Raw genomic sequence first — 13,020 nt, forward strand, 5'->3', positions numbered from 1 at the left:
CTCTCTCTCTCTCTCTCTCTCTCTCTCTCTCTCTCTCTCTCTCTCTCTCTCTCTCTCTCTCTATCTATCTATCTCTCTCTCTCGGCAAACGCAGCCGCAAATCCCGAAATTCGCTTCGGCAAGAAAATACACCCGGCTCGCGCTCAGAAACGCAAAAAACGCGTTAGCTCGTACGCGGTATGGGCCGTGGCGGACCGGCAGGAGGAGATGTGGGAGAGGGAGGGTGAAGTGACGAGGTAGCGCAAGAAGACGCAAGCTGCAGGAGTGCTTGCAAAGGGGGTGCGCAGCGTTCTATCTGGTTCTAGTTCTCTCTCTCTCTCTCTCTCTCGACTCCAGCAAACTGCTCGACTCGTGCTTGCGGTCCGCTGCTGCTAGTCCGAATTTCGCCGGTTGGTGCCCTGTATCGCATTAGGAGCAGAGAGGAGAGAGCCCCTCGGCTCGGCCAACGAGGGGTCAGCGGGGGTGGCTGGCAACGGAACGGGAAGTGGGGCGGCGGCGGGCGGCGGTGGACAAAAGCTCGCAGGGTTGTAGGATAGTAGCGGCGATGGTAATGACGGGGGCGAGAGAGCGATGATGGCGGGAGAGGGTCGAGGGGGTTGAGAGAACGGGGCTGGAGGAGGTGGTGGAGGACAGGGCGGGGGCGCCAGGGGAAGGAAGAGAGAAGGGGGACACACCGCAAGCTCGAAAGTTGGGAAAAAGCCAAGGAAGGGGTTGTGCTTGGTGCGCGAGCCAGCCGGAGGGCGCAAGCTCCGGGTTTTCCTGTGCCCTCCCACTCGGTCGCGCGATAGGTGGAGCTTTCCTGCCCGCCAATACATGTCCCGGGGAGCGCGTACTCGCGGCTCACGGCACGAGTAGAGCCGCCGCCGTCGCGCCTCAGTCCTTCCACATCCACACGAAAACGCGCGTCCCACGGTGGTGGCCCACGGTGGTGTGGTGGCCTCTCGGCGCCGGCTCCCCCGCTGCTGCTGCTGCTACCGCGCCGTGCGATCAGGTCAGGAGGGTTGTCGGCGGGCCCCGGCGATAAGGCCGCGCGCGCGGTGACATATTCGCGTCGGTCGCGAGGTCGCGCGAGGCTAGCCGCTGGCTCGTCGTATCCGTATCCGTCGAGTGAAGCCTGCGACATTGTCACGTAGGGATGTATGATCGAGAGGGTGAGCGCGCGCGCGCGCGCGCGCGCGCGCGCGCGAGAGAGAGGGTTGCGCGGCGGCAGGTGAATGAGAATTAAAGCTCGGAGGACTGTACCGACCACCTACGTACGCGGTGTGCTGTGTGCGCGGAGGGAGCGATGCCCGTGAACGTAAGAATAGTTTCGCTAATGTGGACCGATGTGTACGAGAAGGTCGATTAGATGGCGGCGCGCCGAGGCGAGAGAGTTCTCCGTTTGCGTTCGCCTCTGGTAAACGGCTCTCGGTACTGAGGTATCGCGCTTGTGACCAAGTTCCAACGGGAACTTCTTCGAGATTGTCGTGCCGGTGGGTACGGCCTCCTCCACGGTGTGCTTGACAGAGATTACTTCGTATTTGTAGAGCACTATCTCTCTCTTTCTTTCTCTCTCTCTCTCTCTCTCTCTGTTTCTCTCTCTCTTTCTCTCTCTCTCTCTCTCTCTCTCTCTCCGCAGAGAGTCTCTAGGAGAAATCATTTGATCACGGAATGGATCTTCCTCTTGTAGCCGCTTTGAGAGCTCAAATATGTTAGTAACGTTTGAGGAGTGATCGTATGCGTGATGACATTCGGAGGACTTGCAACAGAGTATGTAACCATACGCAATCTCGACTGTTAACGCGTTTAACACGGCTTCCTATTTACTACAGAGACATTTCAGTAACGCCCGTTCCTATCAACGACGATTCAACCTCAGTTTGAGTTTAAATTCTATTCAGACAGAGACTTAGGCCAGTATTAATAATTATCGCCTGAAATTGTCTCATGTGAGATACTTAGATTCTTTTCCGGAGTTAGACCCAAGATTTTCAATTTAATTACATATATGATATATGTGACGTTTTATGAGCCATATTAATAGTTGTTACGTGAAATTTGCCTCAGGCGTGAACTTCAAGTTATATTAATTTTTCATTTTAATCATACGACATTCGTTACATTTACAATCGCGATTCAACTGAAAGACTTTCATCCACCTGTGAATGAGTCTCAGACAAGTTTCAAGTAGCGACTATTAATACAAAAGTTTACACCTGTATTAATAGTCATTACTTGAGATATAAATATCACATATATAATTTAATTTAATTGAGAAACTTGGATCTAACACTGAATGAAAATCTGAGTATCTTGTGTGAAACAAGTCTCAAGTAATAACTATTAATACTTAAGTCTTAAGCTGTATTAATAGTCATTATTTGAAACTTGCCTCAAGTGAGATACTCAGATTTGAATTTAGAACAAAATGTGTTTTGAATTTTTCATCTGAATTGCAATTACAAAGGTAATCTGACTGTAAATTCTGAGTAAGACGAGTTTCAAATAATTACTATTAGCTGTATTAATAGTCATTACTTGAAACTTGCCTCAAGTGAGATACTCAGATTTGAATTTAGAACAAAATGTGTTTTGAATTTTTCATCTGAATTGCAATTACAAAGGTAATCTGACTGTAAATTCTGAGTAAGACGAGTTTCAAATAATTACTATTAATATGCAAACGTAATTACTATTAATATGAACCTTTTTTTCCCAGCTGAGTCAAGCGCGATTACAAATTTAATATCGTATATATCATGATTCAAATAAAAACTCGAATCTAAATCTAAATTCAAATGTAGGCATTTGGGTGGGACGAGTTTCAAGTAACGACTATTAATACGGAGCTTATAGATATATTTCTTGTTGCGATGCAACTGAAAAATTCTCATCTAATTTGTGAATTGAAATCTGAGTCCTCTCTCTCTCTCTCTCGCTCGCTCATACACACACACACATGCATACTTGAAACAAGTTGCAAATAATAATTATTAATACAGGTCATAAATTCAGGTTAAGACTTAGTTGACGTCAGTAGAAACATGCACAAGTGTGTTAGACTTTTGACCATATCGTGACTAAATTTGTACTTCCAGCATCTAAATCTATTGTGTTCTGTGCTCGGGTTGTATTAGCGGCGAGTGCTATTTTCCATGCATGACCGGTTACGTTTGCAAGCGTTACAGGCATACGACGAATCAATATATCGTCGAGATTTTACATTTTGATATTGTCGCGTGTGACGGGGTCGGGCATGCTCGCGAGGAGTCTTTTGTCGGATATCTCCCGTCGATCGATCGAAGGCACGCACGTTCAATAAATGAATTACCGTTGTGATGTGTCTTGCGTGGCAATTAAACGCGATTATACGCTTGTAGCGCGCGCGAAAGCCGAGGCGGTATCGGCTGGTGCGTGCAGTTTCTCGGGGTGCATTCACGGTTAAGCCATTCGCAGTATGCGCGGGATCCGATACGCGGGCGAGATCTGGTCGATTGCGGGGTAATTCGCCGATTTACGATGATCGCACGGCTTTTCCGCTCGCGACAATGAGAAGCGTTCGTAAAAGTAATGCGATAACGGTTTCTACGTGGCCGCTCGAATTGCGCGAATTCGCGACGTCGTGTTACGGTAATTTCGATAACGACGCCCATCGTCCGCGATTGCACGCGGATAAACTCCACTTCGACTCGTTCGGGACACAGAAAGGCCTGTGTGTGTGTGTGTGTGTGTGTATGGGTCGCGATAAACAAATATAGAAATTACGCCTCGGACCAGGCTTCGTCGAAATAGCGGCGCTGCGTTTATATGTGCTTTCGAGCGATAGAAAGAGATTATGCTCGTAACGATGCACAGCCGGGAAATACGCGGACACGATATACATATACATGTATACCGTACTCGTCGTTTTCCCGCGAATAGCGACGCGAAGTTTGATGCGCGCAAAATGTCCCGGATAAATTGAGAAGTTAAGCATCAGCGCGCGCGGAATAAATTCGGGGAAAAAAAGGAGAACATCAACACAACATTGTCAGGCAACGGCAAGGACAGAAAAAACGCTCGTTTTCCGCGCATTTCCAGCACTTCGCGCTTTCGTGGATCGCGAAATATATCCGCGGAGTAATTTCTTAGTATTTTCCCAAACGCGCAAGTTAGATTCCAAAAATTTTCTAGACAAAAATTAAATGGTTTCAGAAATACTTTGCAATGACAAGATCAGATATTTGTGAAAATTGTGAGTGGCCGGGGGATGTTGACAATCATTTTTCAAATGTCTGATTTTGCTATTGCAAAGTACTCCTAAAACCATTTAATTTTTGTCTAGAAAAATTTTTTCTATTTTTTACACTTTTAATGAAACATGCTCTTAAAGAAAAAAACCGATTTTTTCAAAGGCGTTCCTTGCCGCCTAAAAGACCGCTTAGGCACGTATAAAAAAATACGTGTCTCTTTTTTGTCTGAATTACAATATATTTAAAGCTCATCCAAATCGGAGCTAAACACCTACATGGGATTCCTTGTAAGTAATCATATGATACGACATCATCATAAACCTTATATAGATCTTTCGACTATAATATTTGTTCTGCAGACCATAACAGAGAGAAAGCAATATACTTTCGGCTGAGACATCTATATATCTATGTCTCAGACTCTCCTCCGAATTTTATACAATATAATTATATCCTAATCTCGACTAGCCGTCGAAAAAACACGTTGTTCAAATTAACACGTCGTTATGTCACTATGATTTTTTATCCGTTTGACCCGCACGATTTATCGTGACTTTCGTAGACTCTCCATTAAATGCGGTTTGCTGTCGCTTTATTAAAATTTTATAGACTACGTGTGTGGAGCAATGTAAAGAAAATAGAGCTTTCATAACGCTTTCATAACGACGCCAAATGGCGTTTTAATCATTATGTGATTGCATTAAGCTGTCTTTCTCTCTCTCTCTCTCTCTCTCTCTCTCTCTCTTTCTCTCATACACACTCTATCTCTTTTACGGTTTTGATATCCAAAGTACGTTGCATTGGATGGGCAAATTTAGACGATGAAATTATCCAAACACGCTATGAGTGCTTGTTTGTTGGACGCGTATAAATTCTTGTTTGCTGGGCCAAACAATAGCATATGAGATACGTTATACGCGTTGCTTCATCGGAAAACTTGAATAACGGTGATATTATACCTTCCTTTTTTTTGTTTTGCGTTAAGTATTCCCCGGGCCCGCTACATATGAGCAGAGCCGCGTCCTGAATCTGTTATATGATGGAGTGAGTCTATTCGACCTTTAAAGGTAATCGATTATCGTTTTTTGACGACTGACGAACTGACTCTCGATATTTAAAATCGGTCTCTCTTTTTTCGTATGTTACATGACGTTGCGTGATCTTTCACAAAAATTGCAAGAATTTATTTAAAATGACAAAAACTATAACCTTGCTTGTAGGTCAAGGATGAAATATGGAGCGCGTTTTTTCCGTAATAATCCGATTAAAAGCTTAACTTTTATTTTAATCTTCGTCACATGGTGAGATTTGATGATTTATAGCAAAAATTGCTAATTCGCAAGAATTTATTTCAAATTTAATTAATTAATTAATTGATTTTTATTTTTATTTATTTAAAAGTATAAAAACTAAGACTTTTTTTATAGACTAGAATAAATCATGAGAAGTGTTTTTGTCGTAATAATCCGATGAAAAATTTAATTATTATTTTAATCTTCGTGACTTCTATCATGACTTCACGCAAAAATTTTACAAATTTGTAAAAATTTATTAAAAATTGCTTTGTTAATAAGTTATGAATGAAAAACATGAAAAACGAAGCGCGTTTTTCCTGTAATAATTCAATAAAAATTCAATTGTTATCTTAATGCTCATCATATGATTTCGCACGAAAAATTCATAAATTCGCAAAAAATTATTTTAAATCACGAGATGTAAGACTTTTTCTATAGATTATGGATGAAAAATATAAAACACGAGGCGCGTTTCTTCTTTAATAATCCGACGAAGAATGCGTCATATTAATTTTTGTCATAAGTTCTCGCGAAAATTTCACAAATTTGCAAAAATTTATTTAAAATTGTGGAGACTGAGACTTTGTCCATAGGTTTAAGATAAAATTCAATCACGTTCTTGTCATAATGATTCGACTAGATATTCAATTGTTATATTAATCTTCGTGATGCCGTAACATTTCGCAAGAATTGTTATAATTTGCAAAAATTTACCAAAAATTATGAAAATTAGGACGTTCACTGGATGAGAAATTAAACATTCTTCGTATTAATAATCTGATTGAATGTTCTCTGCTGTTGTTATTTTAATCTTCGTCACATCTCAACGCTTAACGTTCGTGACAGCCGTCGGTTCGCGCATCGCTAAGAAGGATATTTTCAACCGAACTTCACTTTTGCACGATACCTATTACAGGCATCAAAAAGTGAACGCGCTAAATAAGCTATGATACTATTTTCGCGCACGATAGACACGTTGCGTATGGCAGCGTGTGGAGAGAGCCTCTCGTGCGGCTTTTGCACACCGCTGGCATGATCTTCGGGTAACGGTAGATTGTACGGCTTGAGAACCGCGAAATCGCATGGGGAAGGTGTGCCGCACGATCAATGACGAATTTACACTCAGTCGACTTTGAGCCGGTCGAGCGTCGCCATCAAGTCCCTCCGATCTCTCGTCGATCGCTCCTCGTGTTTGCCGTGTTTTCACCTGAGATCTCGCGTCGTTTCACATTGATCGGGAGTTCCGCGCTCGTCGCTCACAGGCCAATATCTAACTCGAACATTTTGTTTGTACATTATTATATTCCCGTATCTTAGATAAAAGGGAAAATGCGCCCAGTAGCCGGCATTCATTACGGTGCTCGTCAGCTTTCGGCAACCTTGCTTGGATTTTGTCAAATGTTTAGGTGTATGAGGATCTTTTCATTATTTATTAAACATTTACAAATTATTATTTATTATTTATTCATTTTCTTTTAAAATCTCATACACCTTAATGGTCGATCATATCCGTGCAAGAGTGCCCAAGACAGGCGGAGTGCCGGTTACTGCACACAGCAGAAAAAATTCATACTCTATTCAAGTGAATATTTCTTATTTCTAGTATTTCATAAGTCTCTGTATAAATTCATCATAAGTATCAAATTTATTCAAAATACATTCTGGATTCTAGTGAGTTTAGCATATTAAACAAGAATATTAAATTAAAACTAAAATTCGATTTTTTGCTATATAGAATCGAACCAACTTTTTCTTTGATATTTGTTTTATGATATTTTTATAAAGAGAATAGATTCTTCTTTACATGATAATAAGCTTTTTTAAAATTATTGATGAGTGTGTACCTCAAGACTATTATGAAGAAAATATTCTTTGTTCGAGATAACTACATTATTTAAAAGAAGATATTTCTCAATTACTAATTTTAATTATTTAAAAGAATAATATTTTTCTGTGTGTGGACATTTTCCCCTATCTGTATCGCGTTATTTAACAGTAGTAATGTGCACGGAAAAAAGTTGGTTTGGGATTAACCAATTTCTAGTAAAATATAAACGATCCAGAAATTTTAGTTGAAGTTACCAGAATTCTGTTTAAGTTAACCAAATTGACCTCTCTCTGTTTAAATTAATCTTGACGATTTCGATTGAGTTCTGATAACTGCAACCAGAATTATTGGACCGTTTATATCTTATCAGAAATTGATTTCAACCGAACTTTCTTTTCTGTGCAAGCATTTTTCCAACGTTAAAATTCAGACTGCTTCTTTCCCCCTTCCCTCTTTATACTGAAAGAATATATATCTGAAGGACAAAAAATATTTATTTGATGAGCGGTAACATATATATATATATATATATATATATATATATATATATATATATATATACACATACATACATACATTTACTTATCTAATATAAAATATTTTTTAAATAAGAAAATATACATTTTTTTAAAACCGCTTAAGGAAATCTTAGCTCTTTATGAAAGCAATTGTTTCTATTTAAATGAAAGAATTTAGATTTAAGTAAATGTGTGTTTCTCATTTAATTAGTACCCATCAAATAAATACTACTTTTTAGATATTTTCTTTCTCAGTGTAATTTCCATCGTCGGCCTATCCTTTTCTTCCGAGGTTTCTGCATCCCGTGCGTCGATTTCCCGGTTTTTTACGAGATTTCTGATCTCGCTCGGTCCCCCGTGCGACCACCGACAATAAATAATATCTGAATTGCGTAACGAATAAATGAATCGTTTAAAATTAAGGATCAACGAGAGAGGTGACCTACGGGGGGCCAGCTCGCGAGGAAGACCAACGCCTCGAGGCTTCACAGTGCTTTTTTTCGAATTGCAGATCGAATATAAGTGCGCGCGTGTGGTTCGTGTGTGTGTACATGTGCCATCGTCACCACCGTCCGCAGCAGTAACGGAAAAGAAGAGGACTCGACCCGCGCAGTGGCCGGAACCGAAAAATGGACGCGACGCTGCGGCGACTCATCTCCGGTTTGCTTTTGTTCACCTTCGCCACATTACACCTCGGTAAGTCGCCTCGATTATTAACAGTCAACGGGCATAATGTGACTCGCCGGGCGTAATGGAACGCGCGTAACATTACGCCGCCGGGTCGGGGAAAATGTTGCGTAATCCGGAGGAGGTCAAGAGGAGAAAACACTGAGACGCGGGCGCGCCGCGCTTCCTTTCTACGCGCGGTCTTTCGATTCCGATGTTTCAAGCCACCTCGGAAAAGTAACTTCGAAGTTCCTGGCTTCGAAGGCCCCGAGCTGGGGAAAGAATGCAATGCAAATAACAGTGAAATTGTCGGCATCGCGTTTGAATAATTTTTCATGGACCGCTTCTCTCTACGCAAAGATCATTACCTCGTCAGTGCAAAAATTACGATAAGATTTATTTTCGATTGCCACTTTGCTGGATTAATCTTCCGAATTTCACGCGAAGAATTACACGCATCGCTCCGTGATTGTCGAAACGCCGTTTTACAGGATTATATCTGTTTGCAGATTTAATACATTTCATTTCTACGTTCTCTCTTAAGTACAATCAGTGTGTTCTTCATTGAAATGCTATATTTATAACTGGCGGTTTAGTTGTAAGTACAGCACTGTAGTCAGTAAAATTTCGCTGAAATGATCAGTAAATAGTAGTGATTCTTCCTATTATTAATATAGTTTATAAATGCAGACAGGTTCATTGTACGCAATGGAAGCCGGCAATTCATCATCTAACGCAAAGTTTGATATAATTTGATTTAAATTTGATATAACTGATTTACATATTACAGATTTCACAGTGAAATCTTACTTCTATTGCTCAAAATCAGTGATATAAAAAATGTCTTACAGTTAAAGACGTTGTATGCAGGAAAAATTCATCAAACTGACCGCAAAATCTCTTTACCATTCCGCAAACAATCGCGTGAAATTTTGAATTATTAATTAAAGCAGATTTTGATGAATGATCACGCATGATACGTTACACTGAGAAAAAATATTTGGTATTCGTAACTATAGTCGCATGGAAAAATATACTATGAATTATGGTTGAGAAAACTATTTTTTATTAAATTCTACTAGATATAATATTAGTGATAATAACTTTATATCCATGTTACTATTAGCGTGTTAGAACTACCAAAAAATATGGTTGGAGCCAAAAATAACTATAATTTTAATTAGATCAACCGTTTTTTCTCTCAGTGTAGACAAGAGAAAAATATAGTTGCTTTCGGCGTCAACTATACTCTTTTGTGATTTTTTTGTGAACCATAAAAATAGTTAGGAAAACCATTGTTTTAGTAAGTGTTATTAGAAAGATAGTTCTCCTAATTATTTTTCTAGTTAAAATCACAGAGAAAAGTATAGTTGACGCCAAAAGCAATTATATTTTTCTCTCAGTGTAGATGAGCTGTGATGGCGACGTTTGCTGTCACGCGTTTATACATTAGCTCAAATTGGACAAAAAAATTCTCTACCATTTTGTAAATAACCACGTAAATTTTTAGTTATTAAAAAGATTAGTGAATGATTACACGCGGTAGAGAGGAGCTGTAATTGCGACGTCTGCCGTTATATGTTTGTTCATTAGTTCCAACTGAACAAAAAAGTCCTCTATCATTTTGCAAATAACCACGTAGGCTTTTAGTTATTAATTAAAGAAGATTAGTGAATGATTATGTACGATACGGTAGAGATGAGCTGTGATTGCGACGTTTGCCGTTGTGTGTTCGTTCTTAGTTCAAACTGAACAAAAAGTCCTCTACCACTTTGTAAATAACCACATAGATTGTTAGTTATGAGTTAAAAAAGATTGGTCCATTATCGCGCATAATTACCAGTCTTCATATACACTCTCCATAATACACTAATCTTCTTTAATTAATAACTAAAAATCTACGTGGTCTTTTGCAAAATGGTAGAAGGCTTTTTTGTTTAGTTGAGTTAATGTACAAGCACGTGGCGGCAGACGTAGCCATCACAGCTCATCTACCATATCGCGCGTAGTCCTACGCTAATTTTTTTTTAATTAATAATTTAAAATGACACGTGACTGTTTAGAAAATGGTAGAGGAATTTTATGTTCAGTTTGATAAATTCTATTTACACATAACGAGTGGGTCATTAATTATCAGACATCTTGAGAGAAAAGAGATAAGAGAAAGAGAGGTAAAGTGAAAGTGTTTTCACTGAAAATCTCAGTGTATACTCATTGATCATCGGTGAGATAGTTTCTTTTACTTATTACTATTTCTTAATTAAAAACATTTTTACTAATTTGCCCCAAGAGAATATTACACGCGCATCCGCTTTGTCAGCTACTAGTTATTTCTCGTCATAATACATAAAGCAAAGAGAAAAAAAAGAAGAAAAGAGGAGATTACTTCCGCCTTCTGCTGTATTGTAAATGATTCGCGATGCGTGCGTTGACGTATTACGGCTATGCATTGAAATGTCTTATCTTCCGCGTATTACAGAAGTTAACTCATGTTTGTTCAGGCCGTAATAGACGGCCATTGTGTATCCCGTGCTGCATCACGTCAATTTAAAATGCGTGGAAATTCCCGACGACGGAGTTCCGCGTGCTACGCGTAGAATCGCAGCAGTTAGTGCATCGTGGTTACCTGCAGTCGCATTGTTATTACGCGCCACGCCTCTTATTTCGCGGTAATATTTACATTTCGCGTGTCTCGTTATTATACAAAGTAATAGAAATTATGTGGTTTTGCGTTCCGCAACAGTGAGAGCGTCAGCGGGGCGGATGTGAGAAAAAGCCTTGTACCACGTTCGATGACCTCTTGACCTCCCAAGACTACCCGACAATTTCGCACATTTCGCAAAGAGGTTCCTGCGATCGCGTTCAATGCTCACGCTGCCATGTTATTTTAACATGTTCCTCCGCTAAGCTAGTGGAAATATCAAGAATTTTCAATATTTACAAGATAGAAAGAAACAAATAGGACAAATGAAAGTCTAATGGAATTTTCCAATCAACACCAATTATCAGAACACTGCTAAAAATACATTGAGAAGAAAAGACTTGAAAATTTATTTGTGAAATATAAAGTTTATTTCCGTGAATATAAAGTTTGTTTCTTTGAATAAATTTTATATGTCACAAATAAATTTTCAAGTATCTTCTTCTCAATGTATAAAATATCACAAGGAAGAAAACAAATAGTTTGGTTGACTCGCACATAAATCTGGTTGTGCCAACTTAATATTGACTCTGGTTGTCACAATCAGATTTATGTGCGGGTCAACCAGACTGTTTTCTTCCTTGTGATATTTTATACATTGAGAAGAAGATATTTGAAAATTTATTTGTGATATATAAAGTTTGTTTCTTTGAATAAACTTTATATATCACAAATAAATTTTCAAATATCTTCTTTTCAATGTATAAAATATCACAAGGAAGAAAACAATCTGGTTGACCCGCACAAATGTGCATGCAATGTTGACCTCGACCTGACCTCGAAATGTCACCTAAGGTCAAACTGTTAAAATCAGTAAATAGATTTTCCTAAGACTTATAGCTTTTATCTAAAGCAATTTTCTGTAAAACTTATATTTTTCGAGATATTTTACCGGTCCGATACTTTTGCCGCACCCTATATATAAATTACGTCCTTGAGCATTTAACATATTTACAATATCACGGCGATAGAGATTAGGTTAGGTTAGTTTTTTTTCTTATCAAATGTATAAAACAAGGCCAACAAAAACGGAGCATAAGGTTTAGTTTCGCATTTTTTAACCTTGTGCTCCCCATAAAAGTTCATACATACACTTTTACAGTTTACTTTGTTGATTGCCACAAAAAACTCACAGTTTCAATAACACTTCCAAACATTTACCGACGTTTCTTTCCGAAGTTGAACGACTGGGGGGCGTCAAAGTCACACATTATCATGTTCACAGATCATGTTCGCTCGTGACGCGATATAATGACAAGGTCTTGAAATTTAACAGCCGCGGCTTGTGATCAACACAGACCTTGATCTATCTACGAATATTGTCGGCCGGCGAAGAACAATGCGACGACGAATTCTTTTTTCACATACACTGTTTCCGCAACTGCAAAGAGTATCAGTTATTCTTTCTCTTGCGGGCGAACGTGGAACACGCACGCAGAGAAATGCATACTGCATTGAAGTAAATGTTTCTTGTTTCGAGTATTACATAAGTGTATACACATCCGCGAATCTATATTATAAATTTATCGTAAACATTATATCTACTCACAAAAGATATTCTGGTAAGTTTAACATTTTAATCAAGAATATTAAATTAGAACATTCACTTCGCTTACTACATAGAGTTAAATAGACTTTTTTTCAATAGAATTTTATAATAATCATATAAAGAGAATAAATTCTTTTTTTAAATATTTGATAATAAGGTTTTTTTCTGAAATCTGGGATAGTTATATTTTAAAACTATTATCGAGAGAGAGAGAGAGAGAGAGAGAGAGAGAGAGAGAGAGAGAGAGAGAGA

At 39.1% G+C, this 13,020-nt stretch overlaps 1 protein-coding gene across 9 annotated transcripts in view; it reads left to right on the plus strand.

Moving 5' to 3' along the window:
- Positions 1 to 13,020, plus strand: part of LOC116849466 (protein Skeletor, isoforms B/C) — a 163,425-nt gene that overhangs the window by 35,334 nt on the left and 115,071 nt on the right. For 2 of the 9 annotated variants that reach the window (XM_032826624.1, XM_032826625.1), the window contains one exon: positions 8,364 to 8,548. In XM_032826624.1, coding sequence (XP_032682515.1) covers positions 8,482 to 8,548 — 67 coding nt within the window. In that variant the 5' untranslated portion in view covers positions 8,364 to 8,481. Of the gene's footprint in view, positions 1 to 904; positions 992 to 1,278; positions 1,298 to 1,325; positions 1,473 to 6,570; positions 6,797 to 8,275; positions 8,549 to 13,020 lie in introns of those variants that run through there. The other 7 variants (XM_032826629.1, XM_032826631.1, XM_032826630.1 and 4 more) reach the window with 7 other exon arrangements.

The sequence above is a fragment of the Odontomachus brunneus genome, unplaced genomic scaffold, assembly GCF_010583005.1.
Source record: "Odontomachus brunneus isolate Ranch 3 - 2012 unplaced genomic scaffold, Obru_v1 Obru_scaffold_117, whole genome shotgun sequence".
NCBI classification, from domain to species: Eukaryota; Metazoa; Arthropoda; class Insecta; order Hymenoptera; family Formicidae; genus Odontomachus; species Odontomachus brunneus.